This window comes from Notechis scutatus, chromosome 3 (genome assembly GCF_049901735.1).
Source record: "Notechis scutatus isolate UNSWTSFEM ecotype Mainland chromosome 3, rNotScu1.2, whole genome shotgun sequence".
Classification (NCBI taxonomy): domain Eukaryota; kingdom Metazoa; phylum Chordata; class Lepidosauria; order Squamata; family Elapidae; genus Notechis; species Notechis scutatus.
This window is the reverse complement of record NC_142011.1, coordinates 108,229,286-108,252,382: the sequence shown is the minus strand read 5'-3', so window position 1 is coordinate 108,252,382 and position 23,097 is coordinate 108,229,286. Positions and strand designations below refer to the sequence as shown.

The 23,097-nt window shown below is 36.1% G+C and overlaps 1 protein-coding gene across 1 annotated transcript; it reads right to left on the bottom strand.

Moving 5' to 3' along the window:
- Window positions 1-352: 352 nt before the first annotated feature.
- TADA1 (transcriptional adaptor 1) lies at window positions 353-23,067 on the bottom strand. Its single transcript, XM_026669161.2, has 9 exons — window positions 22,465-23,067; window positions 22,130-22,372; window positions 17,734-17,825; window positions 17,443-17,508; window positions 9,327-9,424; window positions 4,876-5,085; window positions 3,475-3,626; window positions 2,086-2,248; window positions 353-1,026 (listed from the first exon to the last, which is right to left on the bottom strand). Exons 2-9 carry the CDS (start codon window positions 22,201-22,203, stop codon window positions 874-876), a joined length of 1,008 nt encoding a protein of 335 aa, XP_026524946.2. The 5' UTR covers window positions 22,204-22,372; window positions 22,465-23,067; the 3' UTR covers window positions 353-873.
- Between the last annotated feature and the right edge of the window lie 30 nt (window positions 23,068-23,097).

Sequence of the window (23,097 nt, the reverse complement as noted above, 5' to 3'; positions counted from 1 at the left end):
TATGGGTTTTGTGGAGTTATCATTTACAGCTAAGAAACTTTTCACCATTCTATTTGGCAAACTTTACTTAATTTAGATATATTGCAAAATACTGCTAAATCACAAATTAAAATATATATATATATTCTTTATTTCTGCTGTAAAACATGTAGGGAGGGTGAAGGAGATTCACTTTTAAAGAGTCATGAATCTACTGAAGGATAACTAAGCAAACAACTTGGTTATTTTTTACTTTCAAAGAGGCAAAATATACTTAAAAAGATAATCAGAGTGATAATTATATATTTGAAGATCTTTTCACAGATTTAAATATTGCTGTTTTAGTAAAGAAAAATAATTTTATAATAAAAACTGTCTTTCAATAAAGTTTATTTTAATGAACTAGGACTTCTCCAATGTGTAATAAACCCAAATTATACAAAAGAAATACCAACAAAACAAAGTTTTGTGTAGTATATTTACAATGTATATGTTTATAAAAACACTTCAAAGCAGTAGCTTAGATGGCCCAGATATCTGGTGACTGTAGGAACTCTATCTTTGTACTGCAGATATTGTCAGAGCATCAACAACATATTAAGGATGGAATGAAAACAAAAATGTGGTTTTTGCTGCAACAGAAAGATTTTCAGAATTAATGCTGTTCAGTTTGTTGAAAGTTATCAGCAAAGTAGTCGATATTCTAAGCAATCAGGGCTTCGTTTTACGCATATATGCTCTTCAGTTTGAGTCACATTTCCATGGGAAACATGTTCACACTTCTACTTGGAAGTGCTCTTAAAATAATGCAAATGTTGAGATTCTAAAGTCAAAATGCCAACTGGCACATTGAAGATATATTAGTCCAGCCTAAAGTCAGCACTGGAAACAGTCTTAGCACATTAGGAGGCCTTCCTTCGCAGCCAACCTCTGCCGATGGATTTTGTCTTGCTGAAGCTCCTCATGGTTTGGATGCCAGAGTTTCAGGATGATCCTTTCAATGTTGAGGGCATAGACAGTATGGGCAGGGACCACTTCCCGGTGGATCTGCAAGTACACAAGTGAAAATCTTACTGACCACAAATTATTATCTTAAATGTCCACATTCACAAATTGAAACTAGTGAAACACATGTTCACAGATATATATAATCTTGCAATAAACAGATGGGGGGGGGGGGAGAGAGAGACGAGCATTTTGGATATCTAACATTAACACAGAAACATTTCAAGCAAATCAATGATCCTTTCTCACATGCTTCCTCAGGCTCACCTGTTCTGAATGACATATTGGTTAACTGCCCAGAGGAACAAGAGGGAAATTATTTAAAGCACACAAAACAAGCATCAGAGGCTGCAGTGGAATAATTGTACAATTGATAGGCAATGATACAGGGGGAGATCAGTGCTAGAATTTTCCACCAGGACATACTAGCCTCAAATAATCATTTACTTTATTGGGCCAAACAATATACAGTATTAAACCAGTCTTTCAAGAAAGTTTTTTATTTGTACCTCTGGATACAAATGGAGTTCACTGGTACAGATATATATTTTACACCATTTTGAGGAGCAGAGTGTGGTGGATGCTCTCCACAGCATGACTTAATTTTGCAAGAAATGCATCCACATTTCTTTACAGTTCATAATTTGGATTTAACTGTAATACATTACTTATAGCATGCAGACATTATACAATATGAATATCAGTATAACTAGGTTTGAAAATTTCTCTTTCAATAAAACCTGAAATTAATAAAATAAAATAAAAAACTAGCTAAGTGAAGATATCAGAAGTATCTGGAGTATCAATTAGTTATAACTGTTTTTAAAGTGTGATTTACAAATTTTGAATTGAATTATGTTATTATTCAAATGGTTATGTTAATATTCAGACAATTCACTGTGTTATGTGCTTGTAAGGCACTATGAATCTAAAAGGCGTGGCAGCATACACATTTAAGAACAAATAGAAAACAAGCTATTTATTTTCTTTCTGGGTATTCTTTCCTTTCCGCCCATTACGTGGTAGTAAGTTCTTTGTGAAACAACATCTCCATTAGGAGAACAGCAACTGAAATTAAAATACGTGATCTGGGAACGTTACCTGCAGTGCCTCAAAGAGATCGTACATGTTCACTGGGGGCAGGGTTGCTGGTGAGGTGTCCCCGGAACAGGCCAAAAGGAGGGCTGCTTGTTGCTCTGCATCGTCAGGTGGTAGATGGCAAGCAAGGTTTTGACCAGGTGGGGGGGCCAAGCAGGTAGGAGGGCTAGGAAAAAGAACAAATTGGAGAAAAATGGGTTTGGCATCCTATTAGAGCAGGGGTCTCCAACCTTGGCAACTTTAAGCCTGGCGGACTTCAACTCCCAGAATTCCCCAGCCAGCAAAGCTGGCTGGGGAATTCTGGGAGTTGAAGTCCGCCAGGCTTAAAATTGCCAAGGTTGGAGACCCCTGTATTAGAGGAAAAGGAAGAGGAATTATAGTCAATGAATCTGCTGGCTCAGATTCTGTCCTGAATAACAAAAGTGTCAATTGACACAATAGCCCCCACCAGGCCACTTGAAGATCATGTGCAACCTCTGATATGAATAATGTTGTATAACATTAGGCTGCGTTTGGATAAAAATGAAACTGGCATTTAGTAGTAGCTTTTTTCAACAAAACTTAAAGCAAATATTATGCATACTATGAAAATATTTATTGATTTATTTGTTTGCTATCATTTATAGTTCATCCAGCTCCAGAGATTTCTGAGAGATACTAATACAATTATCAAAATGGTACAAAGATTATGAGATAATCCATGCTGTGGTTCTTTATCCATGCACAAAACCAAATCATCTAAAATAAACAATACAAAAATTAAAAGGTAGGAAATATAATACTGAACTCAGGAGGGAAACTTTTCTTCAAGATTATATAATTCAAAGGCAATAGCACCTAGACTTATGTACCATTTCACAGTGCTCTTACAGCTGTCTCTAAGTGGTTTACAGAGTCAGCATATTGCCCCCAACAATCTGGTTTCTCATTTTACCGACGTCGGAAGGATGGAAGGCTGAGTCAACCTTGAGCCTGATGAAATTCGAACTCCAGGCTGTAGGCAGAGTTATCCTGAAATACTATATTCTAACCACTGCGCCACCATGGCTCTTTATGATATGTAAAGTGTTATAATAGTTGGTCCAAGAGCACAGATGTGTGTGTGTGTGTGTGTGTGTGTGTGTGTGTGTGTGTGTGTGTAGTATATAAAAATACTGCAGCAGAATCAGATTTAAATTTATGGTTCATCTTTCATATTACTTGCATGACCATTTGTTTCTCAATAAATACAGTCCCAGAAATTTTGTTGTTTAGTAATGCCTAGATTGGCCAATTTCTCATTAAAAAAAAAAATCCTCTAAATATTAGGACATGTAGGCATTTCTGTTAACAAGTAAGTTTCATATTCTCAAATTCTCTCTTATGCTGCATTAGTATTAAGCAAATCCTTACCACTCAGTTAAGTTATTGTAAGCAATGACACTATTCTTCAGATACGGCTGTGGATTGACATTGCTTCCAAAGGCATATTTGAAGTGACCGTCCCTCACACGGTAAGCCTTTCTTCTTGATATTACAGAGGTAAGGATATCCTTAAGATGCTTCTACAGAGAAAGAAATGCCTGTTTATCGCTTGCAATAAAACCACACCCTGAAGTATCCAATGCTTGTACTATGAAGATTGCAATATAAAGACTACTGCCTGGATTCCCCCTTGCTTCTGGCCATCAGTCTATTCTGGAATCCTTGCCTATCCCCAGGTATACCTCCACTGTCAAACCCCTTCATTTGGCTGATGGCTTGCTTTCATTTAACTTCTGGCCACCCATCTTGTTCCCGTGGATCTATAAAGCCTAATTATAGTCAATGAAGTACTCAAGTTCACTCAAAAAGTTGATTCTAATTTCTGCATGCGAGGAGCTAATGGAAAAATGTTGCAAAGCACTAAATATACAAACAATATTTATGGATTAAATTTATCTGAATCCTGCAAACAAACAGACAAAAATCTGTGTTTTTGCAGATTTTACTCATCTGTGGGAAGCCTATATTGGCAAGGTAAATAATTTAGCAAGAGTATGTTATCAGAAATTCTAAGAGTCAGAATTACTAACTCCTGCAACCAGAAACAAGTGAGAATTGAGAATGGCCACATCTCTTTATTCCTATTTGTATGTTTCAAGAATAAAGGAAGAGGGATGACATCAAAAGGTGCTAAACCAGCAACACAGTCTGTCATCTCCTTAGCCTCCAGGCTCATTTCCAAAAATCCTTCAAGAATTTTTCTAGAATTATTTATGTTGATGAAAACATTAGATGGGCCCCTTCAAACTGTTCATTTCACATATATGAATATTCACAAAAGACATTTGTGAGCAACACAAATGATGGCATCATCACTAAAAATTTTCTGGATTCTGCAGAGACTTGTTATAAGAGGAAACAGAAAAGAAAGGAGCCATTGGGGACAAGAAGTTGTCCAATATTGATCTCAGTTAAACTTCAGATAAAGCATGAAGTATTAAAAAACAAAAGCTTTCTTTAAAAGCAAAAATAAAATTTCCCAAGAAAACAGACAGGCAAATCAAACTTATGTTAGTCCATACTTTTGTTCCTTAAATAGCACAATCTACATATTCTTACAACAAGAAAGTATTCAATCTTGGCCATATATGGAAAAACAATTCCCCAAATTAATATTAATAAGCAGACAAAATAGTTTTCATAGGTCTGTTTTCTTGTAATATGGATATCCTTTTTGCTCCTGTTTTCAGATAATCAATGCCGACCTTGACATCATACACAAGGTATCTGAGTATTCATGACTAAACTTGCCATTCTGTGTAACCTCACCTCCACGGCATAGACAACAACTGTAACTGCTTCTTCGGTGACATTATCCAAGCCATGCTCATAAGCAGTGACAATCATCCTTCCCTCGAGCTGGCCCCAAGTGGGAAGCATCATTGTGTGTGAACAAAGCTTCAGGTCATCATCTTCTTGGGGATCTTTCGCCACAAACTGCTGAGCTCCAGACAAGGGGTTCTGGGGTTGGAACCGATGCTATAAAAAAACAAAACAAAGGATGTTTATATTTTGTGGTTTGTTTTTTTTTTTTTTTTTTTTTGTTTGCAATTGTTTACAAGAAATAAGTATAAGGTATACTAGTGTGATACATGAAATGGGTACTTATAAGAAAAATAAAAGAATAAGAGAAACAATAGGACAGGGACGGTAGGCACGTTGGTTTAGACAACATTTAGAGCAGTAGTGGGATTCAAAAAATTTTTATTACCGGTTCTGTGGGTGTGGCTTGGTGGGCATGGCAGGGCAAGGATACTGTAAAATCTCTATTCCTATCCCACTCCAGGGGCAAGGTTACTGCAAAATCCCCATTCCCTCCCCACCTAATCTGCTTTCCAGCTCCGTTCTGTGCAGGTCAACAAAAGAAGAGCCAGCCAATCAGCTGGGACTCAGGAGGCAGAAAATAGTGGGCGGGGACAGTCAGAGGTAGTATTTGCCTGTTCTCTGAACTACTCAAAATTTCTGCTACCAGTTCTCCAGAACTGGTTAGAACCTGCTGAATACCACATCTGATTTAGAGTCAAAATGTTGTGACTTCCAGTGAAGATGGCCAACTGACAATACACACAGGGCGGGCTCTCTGGGGCTCCCTCTGGACTGTCACTTTTTCAACCTACTAACAGAAGGAACCAGCTTTCCTTTAGTTTGTATGCCTGTCCTGGGTTATGGAGAGTTGCAGAATCACCCCACAAGATCCTCCATACAGCAATGGTCTGAAAATAGCTTCAGGAGCTAAGCTTTGGAATGAGCCTGTGAGCATCTGGGGAGTGGGGCTGCAATCAATTTGTTGTTGAAAAAGCAGCCATTTTGGAATTTACTTTTCAAACAGACAATAAGTTGTGCCTTTCATTTCTTAATCACTTTTAGGAATTATTATCTTTCTTAAGCCAAAAGAGGGTCTCTTCAGTCACAGCTTGTTATTTCTTTTTGAAGATCTGAGCTATTTTGGGGACTTTTTGTTAAACGACAAGAAAGAGGGCTACTGAAGGCAAGCTAAAATAAGGAAGTATGGAGTATCTTTTTTAAAAACTTTGATGGAAAAAGTTGTGGCTTTTATTTTACTATTTTTAAGGAGTTTGTAGCTTGGCCTGCTTTGCTATGGGTGGCTAAAACTTGATTTTTATGAATTCTGATTGGCCAGCAATTCTTTTTGTGACAAAAAAAAATCTACTTTGACCACAAGAGGGAGCTAAGAAGATAGAGCATGGACTTGAGCAAGATATCAGAGGTGTATTTGAAAAAAATCTTAAATAAAACATCAGTTTATAGATCAACTATGTTCTAAGGATGTTATAAAAACTACTCAAACTGCTTCAGAGATGCAATTATGTGTAGAAAATTACCAAACCATTGAGCAATTACACAAGCAGCAGACAATGCAAAGCACTCAGTTGCAATTTTGGAATATAAACCTGACATCAATCTTTACTATGATGATTTAAATATAAACCTTCCAACACAACTGATAAAAGAATTCCAAGAAAATCTGCAACTTTTAAGAAGCCAAATTTGGGATTTTTTCTTCATGCACACTAATAAGGTTGAGAAATCCTGAAGAAAAAGAGAAGCTTATAATTACTTGATAGACATACCAGACAAGAAAAAGATTTTATTCTATGAAGATAAGCTGGAAGGAGTGACTTAAACTTAATGAGTTAATTGGAATTAGGAGGGATTTTTATCAGTCCAATATATGTAATTTGAAAGAAAAATTTAATGTGAAGTGGGTTTGAAAATGTGTTTTTCTTTATATATAATGCTTAAGTAATTCCTAAAGCTTTTAAAATATTATTGAAAGTGTATTTGAAATAATTTATGTTAACAGAAAGTTTAAAAAGGTATATTAGAATTTATTGATTTTATAAATATTCTTAAAGAAAAGTTTAGAGTTGGGAGTGACTTAAACTTAGTGAGTTAATTGGAATTAGTTAGATTTTTATTGGTTGGATCTATGTAATCAGAAGAAATCGTTAATGTACTTTTGTGTTTTGTTATAAAGAGGACTTGAAAATGGTTTCTTTCATATATAATTGTTTATTTTTAAAGCTTGTAAAATATTACCGAAAGTGAATTTTAAAGTACGTATAATAAAAGAAAGTTTTAAAATGACATACTGGAACTTATTGATTGTAAAATGTTTGAAAGAAAAGTTTAGTGTTTTAAAGTAGATGTAAAAAAGGTGTTCTTTCCTTTAAGGTTAAAGATTCTGAAAGAATATAGTAAATTTTGTTAGTATAAATGATGATAGTTTATAAAGATTAATCGGTTCAATCAGATAGATAGATATATTATTTCCACAGCAAGGAAGAAAAAGCAGAGATGGTTCAATTGATTGCTTTATTTGAAAAAGAAAATATAACTAATTATATTTCTATTTGGAAATCATTTCTGGATTTTGTGCTTGTGATGGAAAAAAGTAAAATGTTGGTTTTGGTTTTGACGATTGGAAAGATTAGTTGCTGTAGAAATGGCTACTATATACTAATATGTAAAAGTAAAAAGCTGGGGCTGTAATGTTGCTATTTTTTACTGTGCTAAAGAGAGTCGGAAGTCAACACCTTTTCTTTCTTTTTCGCCTTCTACCTCACATTTTCTCTTCCCTTTACTTTTTTTTCTTCCCCTATTTTTCCATTATGTTTATTTTCCTAATTATATTTTATATTTTGATAAACTAATAATAAACAGGAAAATGTTATGTCATTTTTATGTACTGATTATCACTCAGCTATGGCTTAAGGTTAAAAAAATAACAGTTTTTATATTAGATTTCATTTAGTAGTCTTCTAAAGACAATATCCCCCATGATGCTAATCTATTTGATTGACAGTTGTCAATCAAAAAAATAAAAAGGTCTGGATAGTGGATGTTGCAGTATTTGGAGGCAGCAGAATAGAAGAGGAAGGATGGAGAAAATCACAGACTACAAAGATGTGCAACCAAGAGTAGAACGACTGTGGTAAAAGAAAGCAAAGATAGCATCAACAATAGTAGGCACCTTGGGTGCAATCCCAAAATATCTGGAGCACCACTGCTGAATACTGTTGGCATTGACAAAATCACCAACAGTCCATTGCAAAGGCAGCTTTACTTGGAACAGCTTACATCCAGTAATGTGCTTGTGCTGCTCTCACCAAAATGAAAGGTCACTGTGCTTTTTTAATAACATAAGGTTATTGTCTAAGTTAGACAATAAGCAGTTCTCAAGTGGATCAACGTGATTAGACAACGTCTCTAGCCCTAAACAACAAACAAACAAAAAAGGAGGGCAGGAAAGGAATAAAAGTTTCCTGTCCACTATGCTCTGTGATGGCAGAATCCAACAAACCTAGTCTGCCCTGAGAAGGCAAAGGCAAGCCACATCCATATTATTGCCACTGCCCAATGGACAAGTCTACGCAGTCAACTAAGCTTGACTCGAGAGAGCCATTTTTTTCTTACTTGCCCACTTAGAGACAGAAGGTCTCCCCTGCTGCAGACCTCAGCAGCCCCAAAGTTAAAATCACAATGTCTTAATTTCTATCTATCAATCCTAGCCTAGATCTGAAAAAATTAAGGGAGTTCATTCAAGTCTACTCTAAATTCTGGAAGATATCATTCATAGACTAATCAATATAAATCGTGATGGGGGAAAACTGGAGTAAGAATGTTCTGGAATTCCCTTCCCAAAATTACCATCTAGTTCTCATCAAATTTAAAAACATTTTCAAGTTTTACTTAGAATTCACTTTATTCTTTGCAAATGTTAGTGATTGTTAGATTACTCTATTTGTTTCCATTATAGTTACAAATTTTGTTAATTTTATTGCTATCCATTTAATTTATATGCTGTCATGAGCATTTGCATGGGATAAAACAAGCCTTAGTTTTAATACCATCTTCCTTTCTTAGCTTTTTTCATTACCATTCAGATCCTTGTAAAAGCCTTTCACATTTCTTGGAAAGTCTTCTTTCAGTGATTTACATTAAAAAAAGAGAAATAGAGGCAGGAAAATATTTTGGTTGTGTTACAATCTAGGACCACACTGTATATGTGGCTGTTGCCCAAATTAGAAACAGTGTACTGAATTACCCATGCTTTCCCATACTTTACTCTGTACTGGCAAAGGGGGAAAATTGCAAAGTGTAATGAATGCTTCTGGTACACCAGGTATTCTGGTGGGGTAACAAGGACTTTGAAATGGAACTCCTGTGTGTTTCCAATTCTCATAAGAGAAACTTACATCAAACTTCTGCCGAACCGAAGAAAACTTTTTCTTCCCTTTAGGCTTGCCAGGTTTTGGTGCAGAACCTCCTGTCCAAGGCAGAGAGCCAGCACCTTCTGAAAATAGGAAACAAACAAAAAATTTTTATAATTAGTACATTAGCAAATTGTGCCGTCCCCAATTTAAGTATATCTTAGCTGTTTTTCCATTTCACAAGCCATCTCTCTTAATCATCATCTACCTATTTCTTTTCTTATCTTACTTACTGTAAGTTAGATATTCCCATTTTCATTCCAGACTCAACAATGACATTTTAAACTATATTTAACATGATGTTTTCTGCCAAACAGAATTAATGACCAAGTACAATTAAAAACTTAGCAGCATAGGTTTCTCTCTGAACTACAGTCATTTTAGATTGCATGTATTTTAGACTGGATTCTTCAGTTAAGCTTTTAAAATATATCGTATTGCTTATATTAGGGGGACTAGTAACTGATTATAATGCCTGTAATCAAAATAGCAATTGTAAAACAGCTTTTCTTTATTTGATCCACTGGGGAGGGCCAAGTTCTAGTTCATCCTCAGTCACTGAAGCTCACTGGGTGACTTTGGGCCAGTCACTCTCTCTGCCCAGCCTGCTTACAGGGATGTTGATGGCTGCCTTGAGCTATATATGTCACTTTGATCTGCTGAACAAAAAAGCAGGCTATAAAACAATTTAGCTAACTAACAATTAATTAAATGCAGTAAGGGAATGTACAGATATGTAACATTACAAAGAAGAGCAGATTCAGATTATCTAATGGAAAACTTGAAAATAATCACCGTAATTAAAAACCATCCTCCTTCCTCTTTCAATGTAATTCTGCTGATAATGTACATTAAGCAATTACTCTGCACTATGGTTAAGGCACTAGAAACTAGGGGACTGTGAGTTTTAGTCCCAGTCTAGTCTAGCCCTGAAAGCCAACTGGATGATGTCAGGCCAGTCCCATTCACTGCACCCAACTCAACGCATTTATTCTACAGGGTGTACTCAATTACTTTTATGTTTTCATTTATCCTTGTCTAATCATCTTCAATGTTAAGGGCTTTCCACACAATTTATGCAACCTGTCCATCATTTTTATACTCATATTAAACAGAGATGAATAAGCAAATGATTAAAATGTAATGGTGGGTAAAGGGAACATCGGTCAATGGGGATATTTAAGGATTAAATAAAAAGAAGGAAGAAAAGGGACAATGCAGACTGTGAATTATATCTGAAGTATTATTGATACTTCACTTTTTCTAAGTATAAGGTTTTGAGATGGGTCTCTAAAAGACGTATGGCTTTATGTTAATAACTGGTATGCCACAGAATTCACATAGAGAAGAATTTGGCCTGGTTAGAACTTCTACAGGAATTCCTGCATGTCAGAAATTTAAACTAGTCTGGAAAGATGAGAAACATCTCAGATGAAGGCACTGGCAAATCTTCATACTGTTGCCATGCAAAATAGATTGATATGTCATGATATAATCTTGGAGTTGAGCTAGACTTGAGATCTTATTAATTCATTAGAGTTATATCCTGTCTCAAAAGCTCACAAGAAGCCATACATCTTGGTGAATCTGCCATGATAGTAGCCCACACAACCAAACTCTTTGTTCTACTAAGCCCATCAGAAGATTTTCCCATAGGAGAGAGAAAGAGGGGATGCCAAGCTATCAAAGGGAAAGCAGCATTTTGGAAAACAAATCTCTGGGAAGAAAGAATACTTCTATAGAAACAGCCAGCAACCTGTGATCTAGATAGCATTAGCCTTTGAAGACATTGCTGTTATAAGTACTGAACAATGTTGGTTGGTGTACTTCGGATTGGCTGGCTTCAGGTTTGAGGATAGACCAGGATCATTCTTGAAGTGATCATTAGTAGGAGGAGCTGAAGACCTCCTGAGCAAATGGAGACCAGCATGAGACTATTTGGAGGAGGGGAGCCAGAAAACAGAGGAAAACTGTTCTACCTGCCCCCCCAAAAAAATACTACCATAAGCCTCAAAAAGAAAGGAAACAAGCATATCTATCTTATTTTTCAATACATAGTAGGTAGAGGATTCTGAAGTAGAACAGTAGGGTGCAACATTACATGCATATATACAGAGAAAATGCATTAAGAAATATTCTGCTATGTTTTTCAAGAAAACACAGAATGAGAACACACAGAATGTACATGGCATTCAGGAATTCAAAGTAGTGTAAATAAATCTCCCTCCCCCTATTTTCCCCAATTACACTCTTGTGAGGCGGGATGGTCTAATACCAGTCTTCCAGCAACCTCCTACTCTTATCTGATTGGGACCTTTAGAGATCATTATGCCTTACTATATGTTACTATTTATTTATCACATTGATACATTACTTAGTTTTTGTCTGATGGCTCAAGATCCCATATATTGGTGTATCACCCCTTTTCATCCCCAGAAAAATGCTAAGAATTAAGTTGATAAGACAGGTTGCCCAGAGTCACCCAATAAACTCTGTAGGCAAGTGAAAACTGGAACATCAAGTCCCCTGATCTAAATCTGAATTATGATTATTTTGTTTAACTTGGCACAATGATTCAGTGAAATCTTTTGTGTTATGTATGTTAAAGTTTATTTCCAATTCTTGCACAAATGAAAAATGAAATAGATGTTCTAGAATTCTAATCAGTACCTGGGTCAAGATAATTACAGTTAAAATAAATTTAATGTAATATGATTAATATTTTAAAAGGCCTTCTTTTTTTAATTTCTTCACAGTTAAGTGGATCAACATGTTTTTTAGCAATTTCTTTGGCCAGGTTATCTTTTGATATTTTCATTGCTACATTGTAATTGCCTGTTGGGAAAGGACATTTTAATGTTCTACACTTTTCAAGTTATCAAAGGAAATTTAGTTTGGCTTCAATTATATGTTGTTATAAGGACTTACAGAATGCAGCTCTTAGGCTTTTATTTCACCTCAATGAAATCTTGGCAGATACGTGGTTTCTTGTTTATTCAATATTTGTCCTCATAGATATATCATCATCATCATCATCAGAGTTGGAAGAGACCTTGGAGATCTTCTAGTCCTTTTCAAGCAGGAAACTCTATACCATTTCAGACAAATGGATATCCACTCTTTTCTTAAAATCCTCCAGTGATGGAGTACCCACAACCCTTGAAGGCAAGCCATTCCACTGGTTGATTGTTCTCACTGTCAGGAAATTTCTCCTTAGTCTAGGTTGCTTCTGTACTTGATTAGTTTCCATCCATCACTTTTTGTTTTATTTCTGGTGCTTTGGAAAATAAGTTGACTCCCCTCTTCTTTGTAGCAGCCCCTCAAATATTGGAACACTTCTATCATGTGACCCTAATTCTTCTTTTCACTAGACTAGACATACCTAATTCTTGCAATCGTTCTTCATATATTTTAGCCCCTAGTCCCCTATTTGTCTTAATTGCTCTTCTTGGCACTATTCCAGAGTGCCAATATCTTTATATCATGCTGAGCAAACTTGGATGCAGTATTCCCAGTGTGGTCTTACCAAAATATTATAAAGTGGTACTAAGACTTCATGTGATCTTGATTCTCTGTTGATGCAGCCTAGGATTGCATTGGGTTTTTTGGCGACTGCGGCACACTGCTGGCTCATATTTAAGTAACTGTCTGCTAGAACTCCAAGATCCCTCTTGTAGTTACTGCTATTGAGCCATGTTTCATCTAATCTGTATCCGTATATTTGGTTTTTCTTCCCTAAATGTAAAATCTTGCTTTTCTCTACATTTAATTTTATTTTGTTAGATGGGGCCCATTGTTCAAGTCTGTCAAGATCCATCTGGATTTTGAGCCTATCTTCTGGGATGTTGGCAATTCCTGCCAACTTGGTGTCGTCTGCGAATTTGATCAATTCTCCTTCTATTCCCTCATCTAAATCATTTATGAAGATATTGAAAAGTATATCTGTATACAATTCAATCATAGAGATAATTGTATAGTTTTGACTCTTTTACCCACTAAGGTTTGTATTGTGAAACTTAGTATCTCATAATGTTATAGTATCTACAATTAGAATAAATCTACTGATTCAGCTTTAGAATTTATTAGCATTTCTTTGCTACTGTTACCACCAATATTCTGTATTCATTAGCCTTGGGAAAATTAAGTGCCCTTCCATCAGCATGTTAGTCTCTAGAAATATCATAATGAAGTTAATTTAGAACCAGAAGGCTAAGAAAAGAAAGCACAGCCATGAGATTTGTTTCCAAATTGAGCAATTACGAAATCAGCAATCATTATTTTACGTAACAATATACTCCCTATTTGCTAATTCAGTTAGTCAGTGAGTCCACAAATATCTAAATAGTCTTTATCATTTTTCCTTGGGAAAGGCAACAATCTGTACAGAGACAGTTTTGGAACAGATATTTAAAATAAACTAAGTATCTTCGAAGGTCCAGAAGTACTCATCTATTGTTTGCTTAACTAAATTTTATAGTCCATGATTGCAGTAATAAATTTGAAAAGATAGCAGCAACATCACTGAAAGTCTCAGTAAGATGCTGTGAACTGCAATGACCTCATACTAAATAGCCTTCAAATATTTACACTGTAGGTTGCCATTTTTATTGATGGTGGCAGAAGGTCTCAAGATGCCTGAGTTTCCAGGGGTGGGGGTGGGATGGTAGCAATGGGGAAGTTCCACATGCAAAGCAGGTATTAAACCACAACACTGCTTTCTCTTCCAGTATCTAATGAAAAAATATTACAATTTGGCTGCATAAAAACATCATTTATTCCAGATGAATACAACTGAGCCATAATTAAAGGGTTCATCTGTATTTCTAGGGCAAAATAGTGCTATTCATACTCCAAAACCATATTCACACTCTCAGATCCAATAACTTTTCATTTTTGAAAAATAATGCATCAATTTCTTTGTGGGTCGTTCCCCCACACACACACACACATTTAAGGCTGAAGTATACTATCTGTTCGTATTTAAGTCTATTCCTTATAAATTGTATCAAGTTTTCATACTGGATTTCTAATGAACTGTCCATTGAGAACTATATTGGTACAAAAACTCCACACTGCCAAGGGGTAACTGGAAAATTAAGTTTTGTTCTGTGAGACTGTATTGCAAATTTTCTTGCCAAACATTTCTTCAAAACAGCTTCTCCTGCTCCTAAATGCTGTGAGGTTCCTATGGATCTCCTGCATAGTATTTGTTCACCTTACACAGACATTAAGATGAATACATTGGCAATTATATGAACATTATCTGTATTAAATCATTAGCACCACACTGAAAATCTTTCTATGGGAATCATATCATCTCAAAGATCTACACGGAAATTTTTGACCCTGGGTTACACATGCTTGTGATAAGAGAGGTACAATATCCTAATACAGAAACCTCTTTGTGTACTAAAGAAGGTGTAGCATGGTTTGGGCAATATCAATTTGGTATAGTACGTCCACGGTTATCTTCCACCTAGAACTATATTGGGTGTGTCAGTTGCACAAGTAGCTAGCTGACAAAGCAATTTCAAGGGACTAGCTGATAGTGCTATTATGCGGAAACTATGCAAGTACGGCTTCCTTTTTTCTACACATTCTCATATGAGAGTCTTGTGCTTTTTTTAAAAAAATACTTTTGGTTTCATGCTAGAGGCCTCAAGACCACCTACGCTTAAGTGGGAGCTTATACTGTATAGAGTCATGTGAACAAGTACGTTCAACCCATTAAAGTTTGTTTCTTTTTCACTTATGTGGCCTTATAAGTATTTTATCTTTATTTAAGCAGCATATAACTAACTGATCAGAAAGTATGAAAATTGACTTTCAATTATTTATTGAACAAAAATGATCAGATATTCTATTTTCCTCTGTAGAAAAAAGAAGTACACCCTTGGCTCTAATAACCGGTTTTGTCCCCTTTGGCAAGAGCAACCTCAAGACCTTTCTTTATAATGATCTACCAGTCTCTGACATTGACTGGAATTTTTTCCCTCTACTTCATGCAGAATTTTTTTCAATTCTGTGATATCTCAGGAGTCTCTTTTATGCACAACAACTTAATGGGATTTAGATCCAGACTTCAACTTAACCATTCCAGAACCCTTTGTTTCTTTCCCCCCCAGTCATTCCTTGATGGATTTAACAGAATGTTAAATGAGGTCAACATCATGTTGCAAGGACCACTTTCCATTGAGCTTCAACCTTCTATCAGAAAGTGTTACATTATCTTCAAACACCCTTTGGTACAATGAAAAATTCGTAACAGATTCTTTGATAGCGAACTGCCAAGACCATGATGTAGCAAAGCAGCCTCAAACCATAACATTTCCACCACCATGTTGTTAACAGGTTTTTCTGGTCTTTGGTTTTTGTCAAACATGTCTTCAGAAATTACTGGTAAATAACTCTAATTTTGCCTCATCATTGTTCAGAAGTCAAGTCTTTGTCTGGATCTACAGCAAACTTTATACTTGCCCTGATATTCTTTCTGGACAGCAAAGGTTTCTTCCTGGTACACCCCACTATGTAGATCTAATTTACACTTCTTTCCAATGGTAAACTCATGTTCTTTGACATCAATAGTAAAGAGAGCTACCTATAGATGTTGCAATGAAATTCTGGAGTTCTTAGATATTTCTTTTTGCCCGAGCAAGTTGGCAGTTGTTTGAAATCTTTCACACCTGGAGTTGATCTTTTGGACAGTGGAATGATTGGTGACTAATTTTTGGCAATCTTTTTAAACCCCTTCCCAGATTCTGGGGGCTTCAGAGAGCTCTTTTCAATTTAGGCATGGTGATACCACACTCTCCAAAAACAAAGAGCAAATCAAACTAAATGTCTGGGGTTTCAATAAAACAGGTTCCTCCCAGATCTTCTTCAACCATGTTCTAATCATTTGCCCTGACCTGATTCTAATTTCTGGTATTTGAGGTAATGATAAACGTAGGGGTATAAATACTCTTTTTCCACATGCAAAATTTGCATTTATGTTTATTCAAATTACATAACAGAGTACAAAAATGTAGTCCATTGAAATTTCACATTTCCAAACAATCTATCTCCCTCAAAGAGGGAAATAAAGTTCAACAACTCTATATTCAAAAAGCGGTATGTTGAAATGTATTGAAAAAGTCAAAAATTTCAATGGGATGTACTTTTTCACATGATTGTAACTTTAGATATGATGCTATTATGTTTCTATATGTTTATTCAGCTTTTCACTTTGTTTTTGAGAGATCAAAGGAAACAAGACCGTTATAATCACCTTGTCAAACTTACTAATCAGCTTGTTCACCGCATCAAGCAGGACACATGAATAACCTCTATGGTTACAATAGTAGAGGGGGTGTGCATAAGTGCACTAACATGCCTATTGTCCCTGTCATTGTATTTTTATTGTTTTATTCTTGTTCTCATTTTTGTTTGACAAAGTCTAATAAATAAATAAGTAAATCTCCTTGTTCAAGTTCAGTTATTTTGTTTTAACATCAGTTCAAGCCACTAATTTGAAGATAGTAATTGCAGCGGATGTGTCATATGTAGCGCTAAGTGATTGTGCTCACAAGATCTATACTCTTACTGTAGAAATAATCAAACTGGAAAAAGTAGGGGGCTGCAACTCAGTTTCTTCATAAGCCAGGGGGCCAACAAAAGGCTTTCCAATGACATGCTCATGTTACTAGAAGAGACAACCAGATTTGTATGGCCCATCTTTATACTTTGGGGGGACTGAGATTGGAAATCAAATCTCCCGATATCTAGAATGGAAACTGCTTCAATTCTCACCCTGAGCCGAGTCCAAACCTGAAAAAAATATCCTGAAATTTCTGTTTTAAAATAATGATGGGTACGTGGGTAGAATTTAACAATGAGAGCATTGTTTCCATCTTAAAATCCAAAATGTGGAAAAACAACACTGACACTGGCCAGTTTCTGAAAAGTGAAAAAGCAGTATAAAGCTAAATATCATAAAATGATACAGATGAATTTCTTAAAATGTGGCCCCATACAGCATGAAATGAACATTAGAATTCCCCAAAATTAAACACACTACAGGTCTCTCAATCTATATGCAAAAGAGACTTTTTCAGTGACTTACCTGGTGCAGAAACCAAGATTTGACATCGCGTAAGAATAGCTAGCAAGAAGTCATTGTGAAAATGGACTGCCAAAAATAAAAGACATGGTTTGCATTACAATATTAAATATTATCAGGCATGATAAACTCTTCAAGGCTAAAAAAAATATCTCATTGTTCCCACAACGCACTTTTTAGTAACTAAATATAATTGAGATGCTATATATTTCAAAGCATTATAATTAATCCCTAGACATTTGAAACTGAAGAATTCAGAAAACTAGGTGAGCAATTCAGAGTTTATTTTTATACCATTGTCTTGAGTGAGGAGCCTCCGAGCTTCCAGATCAAACTCTTCTTTGCTGATCTTTTGCTTAAACCATAGTTTCAAATTAGCCCAATACCTGTGTAAGAGATCAATAATTATCAATAATGGATTTATCCTTTTAAGAGTTACCTTTTTCCTCTTTAGTTGCTTTATGAGACAGTATCATAGTTTCACAGAATTCTTATAATTGCAAGAAAATATTCAATGATCAGAATCTCAATGTCAACCAATCGATTTCAGGTTGTGTGTGGCTCTAAGACAGGGATGGGTAACCTTTTGATGGCCAAGAGTGTAGGGAGGCCTAAGTAACAATATGTGTGGGGCCACATTAAATATTGTAAAGTTATGTTTAGAGCTATTGGGATTTTTTTATAGTGATACATCTATGTTAGGGCCCACACTATACTTTTTACCTGTTTCCCACCTTCAGTTAGCCAGAGAGGACTATAAAAACTTAGCCAGAGAAGACAGTATAAAGGTAATTTGTAGAGTGCAGTTTGCCCCACCTATCTTAAGTAAACAAAGTACTATCACACAACTTATTCCAGTTATAGTACTTAAAAATTATTAGAGTTTACTTCACAAAAAGGCTTTTTTCACTGGGACAAAATGCAGATTATGTTCTTTTACCCTTGGCAGTAAATATCTTGTTGTCTATTTCAAACATGGAAAAAAGTCAGGTATTAACTGAGCATGCACAACTTGGAATTTTTCAGAATCTTAGCTCTACATTTCTAGAGCTTGTAGAGAAAGGTATTGTGTGCATATTCATTGTAAAATAAATGAGAGCAAGCCTGATTCAGAATGTGGAAGATCATATTTGTATTTGTTTTCCTTATCATTGGCCCTAAAAGCAACAGGTTGCTTTTAACTGTCACTGAACATTAATTCAGGATAAGGATGAGTTTATTGGACAAGACAAACAGGTGAGGAAAATCATAAAGGTTTTCAAGCAACTGTAGAACTAGTAAGAAAAAATAGGAAGAAGATGGACGATGTTTTATGATTACAAATCCTCTGTACTGTTAGCAGGATTTAAAAAGCAGAGGTGAAAAGGAAAGTTAAAAGGAAGGTCATCCAATGTGAAGACATTCATGGGCTGGGAATTTTGAGGATCAGAATTCCTTATTCTGTATTAGGGAGCTTCTTTTTCCCCTATCTTAATTTTTGCTCCAAACATTAAACTGTTCTCCAGTGACAGTCCAATTTTTCATTGAAGAAGGTAGGGGTTATGATAATTAAGCCAGTTAAGATTTGTAATGCACTAAATGCAGACCAGTCTTTCAAACAATGGTTAAAAGACTATCTAGTTGCCCAGCAAGTATTTCCATGCCTGCTGGCAGTAACTATCTAATACTCCTTCTCCTACATAGTTTTCTTCACTCCCGTTTTTATAATAGTTAAAGGTCAGGAATCTGACATCAATTGTTCCAACTCTTTCATCACTAGAGACTAACACAGCTTTACTCTTATAAAATTTAAAAATTATATATTTAAAATAATAGTTAATTGTATTGTGATATATCACTACAATACTGAATAGCAAAACACAGCAAAATAATACAGTGGAACTAGTAATTAAGTTACCAAGACAGTCACTACAAAGCAGCGATAGGAAACAACAAATAAATATCCCAAAAAGAAAGATTCCATAGTGTCTCTGGGCAGCGTACAGCGAATGGTTGTAACATAAGTAGAACTATAATTTAAAAATTATCTTCTATGATTCAGTCTAAAATTTAATTTACCTTTTTTGCAGCTATATTACAACTTTCATCAGTTTTCAATCAAATTCTATTGCAAGATTTTTTCCCCAAAAGTATTATTAAAACAGGGATTGTATATTCTATACTACATAGAATGTTACTTCTGAAATGAAGGAGTTTCACTGTTTTTGTTGAATGTTACTCTTTTACCCATTTCTCTAACTTGTCAGGATTGTTCAAAATTATTCCTTCTTCAAGGATATTCAAATATTTAATTCCATTTTATGTTAATTGCAAATCTAATAAGCATTCCACCCATCTATCAGCCCCCTCACTATCCACCACCAAATCATTAAAAAAATGTTGAAGTCTATGGAATTTAGGACTGAATGTACAGCAAGATACCTGATACCTCAGATCAATGTGATGAGAATGCATAGTGTATGATTTCTGAGCCAGTTATATAGCCATTGTATTGTCATGTTATGCAGCCTACATTAAACTAGCATTCTCATTTTTTTATTAAATGCTGTGTTAAAATTCAGCGTATAACAATTGGGACCAGATTTTCTGTTGCTAAGCAGGGAAGTCGTAAAATATATCATGTGACTCCATCTCTTAGCAACAGCAATCCTGGAGTCCCAGTTTCTTTTGTAATCTGAGTACCATTCGGGTCATTAAGCAGGAAAAGGCAGGAGTCACAGGCAAGCAGACCAGCAGCTGCATGGGTGTGCCATGGACAGGGGCTCTGGAGCATGAGCAGATGCACAGATGCCATAGACGGTTCCATGGTCCAGTGCCATGGGTCCAGCATAGGCAGGTGAAAAAGAAGCAGGAGCCGTTGATTTTGCTTGTGAGAGGCAATGATTGCAGCTCGCTGTGATGTAATAATACAAGTCAAGCACTGAATATCTGGATTGCAGGGATGCTGCGACAAGCACAACTCTGTGGACTGGTCTTAAATCCCCCACTTTCAGTGTTATTGTTACTTTGAATAGTCATAACTTTAGGACTACCCCTACACATTGCACACATGGTATTCCCACAATCTACCAAGGAAATCACTGAATTAAAATATGAGATAACCTTTTAAAATGTGTTTTGATAAATCTACACTGCTACAGTTTTCAAGTTTACATCTCAATTGCTTTAGAATCCACATTAGAATCGTCCCAGGTATCTATGATTGCTATGTAGCTTTTAGATCCTTTTCTCCTTTTCTGAATCTAGGAATTCTTTCATTTCTCAAGGTTGACATACAAAAGCCCAGACTTTCTATCTACTTATCCCATATTGGTTTTCCCAGGTGCCCATTTCCCTAGTACTGGTTGTGGGCAAATAAAGATGATGGCTAAGAGTGGTATTCCCATTGTGGCCTTTGATAAATATAAATTTAAAAAAATTAATATATATTATTTTTGTCTGAATTGTACCTCTGGTACAATTTTTACACAATTATAATGGTGAAAAAAGGATATTATATTATGTGGGACTTTATAAATAAACAGAAATTCATTAAGTGAATTAATATTGCTAAACAGTGATAGATGAAATTAAACCAATATTTTAATTCCTGTATATTATTTCTAGAGTTATTTTGGTGTAGTGGTTAAGCCCCAGGGTAGAAATTGTGAATTCTAATTTTACCTTAGTCATAAAGTAAGCTGAGTGACCTTAGGCCAGTCACTTGCTCTCAGCCCTAGGAAGGAGGCAATGACAAAACATTTCTGAAATCTTGCCCAGAAAATCTCAGGGACAAGTCTAGGCAGTCGTAGGAGTTAACACTACCTCAAAGGCACACATACAAAACACAAATCTTTGTTTCTGTAGAGTTCTCCAGGTATTTCCAATATTTAATTTAAATTACACATTAAAAACCAATGTTTTAAAAAGTGGAGGATTAATATTTTCTTACTACAAATAGCTGGCTTGGTTATTTTTGTATATGCACTTAGCCATAGTGCTTTATTTGGGTCTGGCCTCTAAAAATCAAGTTGCATTAATTTATTAGAGACTTGTGTTATTTTAAAGAGACCTACATATGTCTACTCAGAAATAAGCTGCTGAATTACTTCTACAGTATATAGAATTGCTGCTTAACAAAATTAGGTAGATATTTTGGTGAATACGGGGGCAGTAATTTTTAGGCAGTGATTCTACATACATTTGATATAAAACTTTTAAATTAATGTGCACATGATTGTATATCAGTCTCCAAGGTGCACAAAATCACCTTTGAGAATTTGTGAAGCCCTTGAGAGCGTCTACAAAAATCCTACTTAAAATTATGATTGTGATGTCTTGAATAACTGAAAGCCTAAAGAGTTGGATGCTGCTCCTTAATTTCTACCACCTATGAGCAGCAGGATCTTTCATCCTCCCTAATCAACATTTCATGGAGGGGGGAGCGATATTTGTATTGCTAAGCGGTTGAAATAAGGTTCTGCCTATTAGGTTCTGAAGAAAAATGCAAATATTAATTATTATGAAAATATTATTCAGAAAGGTCAATGGGATTGGGCATCCACTTAAGCTCGACCTTATAAAACACCCGGTGCAGGAGAAAATCGAGATGGATGCCAACTAGGCCTCTGTTGCAAAATACGGCCAACGGCTTAACGAAGTAATGACCGGGGAATGGGAGGGGGGAGAAAGCCTCTTGATGATCACTTACTGCTTCACATTTTCGCCCAAAGCTTCGCTCAGGTTTTTCTTGGCCACCTCCAGCTCACTCACGTAAGTCGCCATGACAAGCTCTTGGCAGCATCCGCCCGTCCGCTCTCATTTTACTGCCCCGCGAGGCCGCGTCAACCTCAACAGCAATTCTCACCGCTTAATTTGATTCTTTGTTTCGCAACTCCTGGCCGTATGGCAGCGTAACTGGAAGGAGACTTTTGTCTCTGATTTCAAAGTGACTCTAAAACGAGTTAAAATTAGATCATGCACTAGATCCTATTAGATGCTAACTTGAAAAAAGCATTTCATTCGGGAAGCCATTCAGTATCTTACCAATCGGGTTGCATTGCAGCCATAAACTTGCTTTTCAAGAGCAGAGAACCAGCAGGCCAATGGGACTAAATCCAGGGAAAGTGTTCGCGAGTAAGACTTTCTAACAAGCGGCTTCACGTTGCTCGTCCATCTTAACGCTTGCAATTCATTCAAGAGTTCCTTTTAACAAAGGGGGAAGCCATGCCATCCCACCTCCCCCTTCTCTGGCGTGACGCGACGGCGCTAGTCCCTTTCAGGGTTCATTTATTTGTGGACCGAAAGGAAGTTTAGTTCAAAACCATTCGAATTAACAGCGATTTTAATTGCAGTCCTAAACACTCGATTCAAGTTCTTTGGTCAGACCTCCGACTGAACATATACTCGATTAGGCTGCTTTATAAACTCAATGTTTACTTGCGCTCTCGCCAGTCTTTAACATTTCCCAGGCGTCGATTGTTTCTGCACCCTCGCCCCATTACTTGACTTTTTAGCCTTTCTGCCCAATTATGCCTGCAATTATATGAATGTTACGAAGAAGCCCCGTCGTGGAACATAGAAAATCTAGATTCAAACACAGCCGTAAATTTCCCTTCATCTGCACCTTCTCTAAAAGGGGCGTTCTGCAGCTAGACTCAGAGTAACCCTACACAGCGG